General features: G+C 43.4%; 1 protein-coding gene across 1 annotated transcript; it reads right to left on the bottom strand.

Moving 5' to 3' along the window:
* Positions 1 to 3,062: 3,062 nt before the first annotated feature.
* Positions 3,063 to 3,653, bottom strand: LOC118455977 (transmembrane protein 275-like). Its single transcript, XM_035916294.2, has one exon. The coding sequence runs from the start codon at positions 3,651 to 3,653 to the stop codon at positions 3,063 to 3,065; it is 591 nt and encodes a 196-aa protein (XP_035772187.2).

The following is a 3,653-nucleotide window of genomic DNA, read 5'->3' as shown; positions in this document are numbered from 1 at the left end:
TCATTTACAAATAATATATCACCATCAGATCAACTAGAATAGATTAAAGCTACTTTATAGGTCATTGAGTTTGCGTTACTCTTAAATTAAAGTTTAGAGTTGTGGCACGATTGCTCCATTTTTTCTAACAAAATTAATTGTTTGCTTTTATGAATAAAACTCATTTTGTTTCTGCTTTACTTGATTTTCTCTCAAACGTCTTTGTGTTAGACGGGGAGTGGCTGCTCCTTGAGATGATCTTGACCTGTGTCCAGTACAGACAATAAATAATTCCTATTCCTGGAGGCTTCTGTGGGAATACTTCCACTATTATGATCCCAGTGACAACACAGGTCGGAGAAAACTTCCAGTCATTGCTTAGCCTCAGAGCGTCCTTCGTGTTCCAGCATGCCTCGGGAAGCTGTCTGCCATTTACTGCACACTGCGCTCCGGCTCGGCGCTTAGAAATGCCTGAACAGAGAGAATAAGACCAGAGCACCAAACTGGAAATGCACACTCCTGCAAACCTTCCTAATAACAACAAAAAGGAAATGTAAAGAGAAACTCCACGTGTTACGGTAAAAAGAAGCAGCTGCAAGAGAGTAGTTCAATTCAATTACATTTTATTTATATAGGACGAATTCACAGAAACACTTGCCTTAACCTCCTAAGACCTGAACTCTTCCACAGCATGCATTTTTAATTTCTCTTTGATATTTGGGCTGATTGGGGCCCGATGAATGAAAAAACAAATTTTTTTTAACCTTATTTTTGTTTTTAAGAAATAAGAGCCACATATGAGGATATTTGTTTAAAGGTTTGATAGAACAGTAGCAGTATAATGTCCTCGTAAGTGGATATCAGGCCCATGTAGAGCAAAATTGAGTATTTTAGTCTAAATAACCCAAAATGTGACGTCCACATATGTGGACACAGGGTCCAAGGAGGTTAAGGAGCTTTATAATGCAAGTTACAAACTACAGTATTCGATAGAAAACAACAATAGTCACCTTTCTCACTCACTATGTGTTAACAGACCTCTCTGCACTGAATCATATCTGTTATTAATCTCTGTCTCTCTTCCACAGCATGTCTTTATCCTGTCTTCCTTCTCTCACCCCAACCAATCACAGCAGATGGCCCCGCCCCTCCCTGAGCCTGGTTCTGCTGGAGGTTTCTTCCTGTTAAAAGGGAGTTTTTCCTTCCCACTGTCGCCAAAGTGCTGCTCATAGGGGGTCATATGATTGTTGGGGTTTTCTCTGTATCTATGAAGCGCCTTGAGGCGACTTTTGTTGTGATTTGGCGCTATATAAATAAAATGGAATTGAATTGAATTGAACAATCAGACAACCACCTATGATCCAGCACTTGGCAACAGGGATGGGCAACTGGTTATACACAATGGGAGTAAGACCTGGTACACAGGAGGCTCATCTGGTGGTGGTTAGGGTTAGAGATGCTGTATGTATTGAAGACAATACATACATTTATACTTAAAGCCAAAGTTTTTCTGAAAGAAAATCAAACCTTTGTTAAAAATACTCATCAGCTTAAAGTAACTCCTGCAAGTATTTTGTTGAAGTGACCAGGATGGACAAGATTAGAAATGAGTATATCAGAGGGACAGCGGTTTGGAGACGAATGTAGAGAGGTGAGGCTGAGATGCTGGGCTGGGATGGAGGCAGATGATGTGCTATAGCTATTCCTAAAGCGGCCAGTCAAAAGAAGAAAATGAAATCTATGGATAAAACAAGCTCAGATGTGGCTTGGCGCGGTGATTTGTTCAGGGTTTAGCGCACCTCTCAGCCATGACAGTGGGGTTAGGATCAAGTCTGCATGAATGGATGGAAGCATTTTTTTTTTTAGATAAAAATTGCTCAGTTACATTAACCTTTGCTGAGTTAAACGCAGCCCTGCGCTACATTAATCCCGCTATGCCATTCTTCAGAGCAGCATGACCTCATTACTAGTTGAGCTGAGGTTGCCAAGACATGTCACCTTCTTTACAGAAACGAGTCATTGAATAACTACAGACACCCACACAGCCTGCCTGCATCCACTCAGAAAACACTGCAACAACAGTGGGCGTTGGCCACCGTGTTATCTTTTCCGTGGTTTGATTGTGTGAGGGGATCGCGCTGTGTTTGAGGACAGCTGATGTAAAATGATGAGTAAACAGGGCTTTCGCATTTGCCGGCAGCTGTTGGGTCAGACGCCAAACGATGGGCCGTTTGTACAGTCCCTGCTGGGGTTACTCAGATAACAAATGACTTATCATCACAGCCTGTGCATCTTCTCATTCAGCCTGACATAAATGCTACTGAGGCTTTGTTTCTGTGTATTCTTCACAAAGGGGGTCAGTAGAAGGATTATTATTATAATTTGCTCAAGATAGCATCCTTAATAGTTTTAGTGAGCTGTCTGAACAGATACACTATATACTTCTGTTCAAGTAAAGAGTTATCTATATTTATTAAATATACAGGGGTCCCAAGCATGTATTAGCACCTGTAGTAATCATGCACGACAACACAAGTAGAGAAATTCACAAAACACTCCTGAATCTGTTTTAGCACAGCTCAAGGTTGCACCATCACTCAAAGCAGCTGCTGCAGGAAATAAGAAGAAAGAAAAGTTATGTTGAAGTGTGCAGAAAAGCTGTGACTGCATTGATCCTCCTTCACAAACACTAACCAAAGTCAATCCATAGGAAATTAATACAGAATCACTAGATGTGTTCTACAACAAGAACTACATAAAACAGGCACTTGGATTACGGTATCATCTCCTTCCCTGTTTCATATCCTGGAAAGATAATGTACATCCTGGGACAGGGCAGTAAAAGTACAACTTCCTTAAACACACTGAATAATTATCAGGGAGTTTGCACGATACATTTACGCTCACAGGCTGAGTCTGCAGGCCTTTTCACTCTTGTACCACGCCATCATTCTAGTTACTTAAGTCATGTGTTATTTGAGTTTACCAACTTTGGGATAAATAAAGACGACTTAGCTTATAACTTATAGTAGCAATTAATCCTTGCAGTCACGCCAGACAGTGTAAACAGAACAAAGTCCACGCTATGTAGTGATGTGATCAGGCAGCGTCTGTGTGGAAGTGCTCTCCCGGCAGTCGGAGCTCAGAGTGGGTTTATCTCCAGAGCCACAGGTCTCTGATGTGTGCTGCTCAGTGGCTTCATCCTGACAGGAAGGCAGGGCAGCGGCTTCCCCTTGGATGGAGCTGGATTTGTGAGATGAGCTAGGGGAGTTGGTGGGGCTGAGCTGGACAGCTGTCGTGTCCTGAAGCGTGTGCTCGCTCGTCTCCATCTCAAAAGCAACTGCCCCCATCCTCATCAGCGCCCATTTCTCACCTCCTTTGGCCTTATGGGCAGTGTGGGCTTGAGGTCTCCTGCTGATGACGCAGCAGGCTGTAAAGAAAGCCAGCGCTATGAGTAAAAGAAGAGGCCCAATGAAGATGGGAGGATTGCTTGTAGGGATAAAGGTACCAAACGCAAACGCTCCCACCAGGGTGATGTTGATGCCAGCCAGCATGATGCACAGCCCACAGGCGCAGCACAGGGCTGGGGAGGGCATGCTCTGGTGCCTCGGAGCATGCTGCTCAGGGGTCTTCTTGGGAGCAGATGAACTGGAGTTTTTTTCAGGTAGCACCAT

The sequence above is a fragment of the Neolamprologus brichardi genome, chromosome 23 (assembly GCF_056152115.1).
Source record: "Neolamprologus brichardi isolate AB-2024 chromosome 23, ASM5615211v1, whole genome shotgun sequence".
NCBI classification, from domain to species: Eukaryota; Metazoa; Chordata; class Actinopteri; order Cichliformes; family Cichlidae; genus Neolamprologus; species Neolamprologus brichardi.
Note: the sequence above shows the minus strand (reverse complement) of the source record. Positions and strands in the feature narration are given on the sequence as shown.

What these genes read in the sequence shown, in the direction of transcription:
- LOC118455977 (XM_035916294.2), bottom strand. Translation starts at nt 3,653, where the DNA reads ATGGTGCTACCTGAAAAAAACTCCAGTTCATCTGCTCCCAAGAAGACC.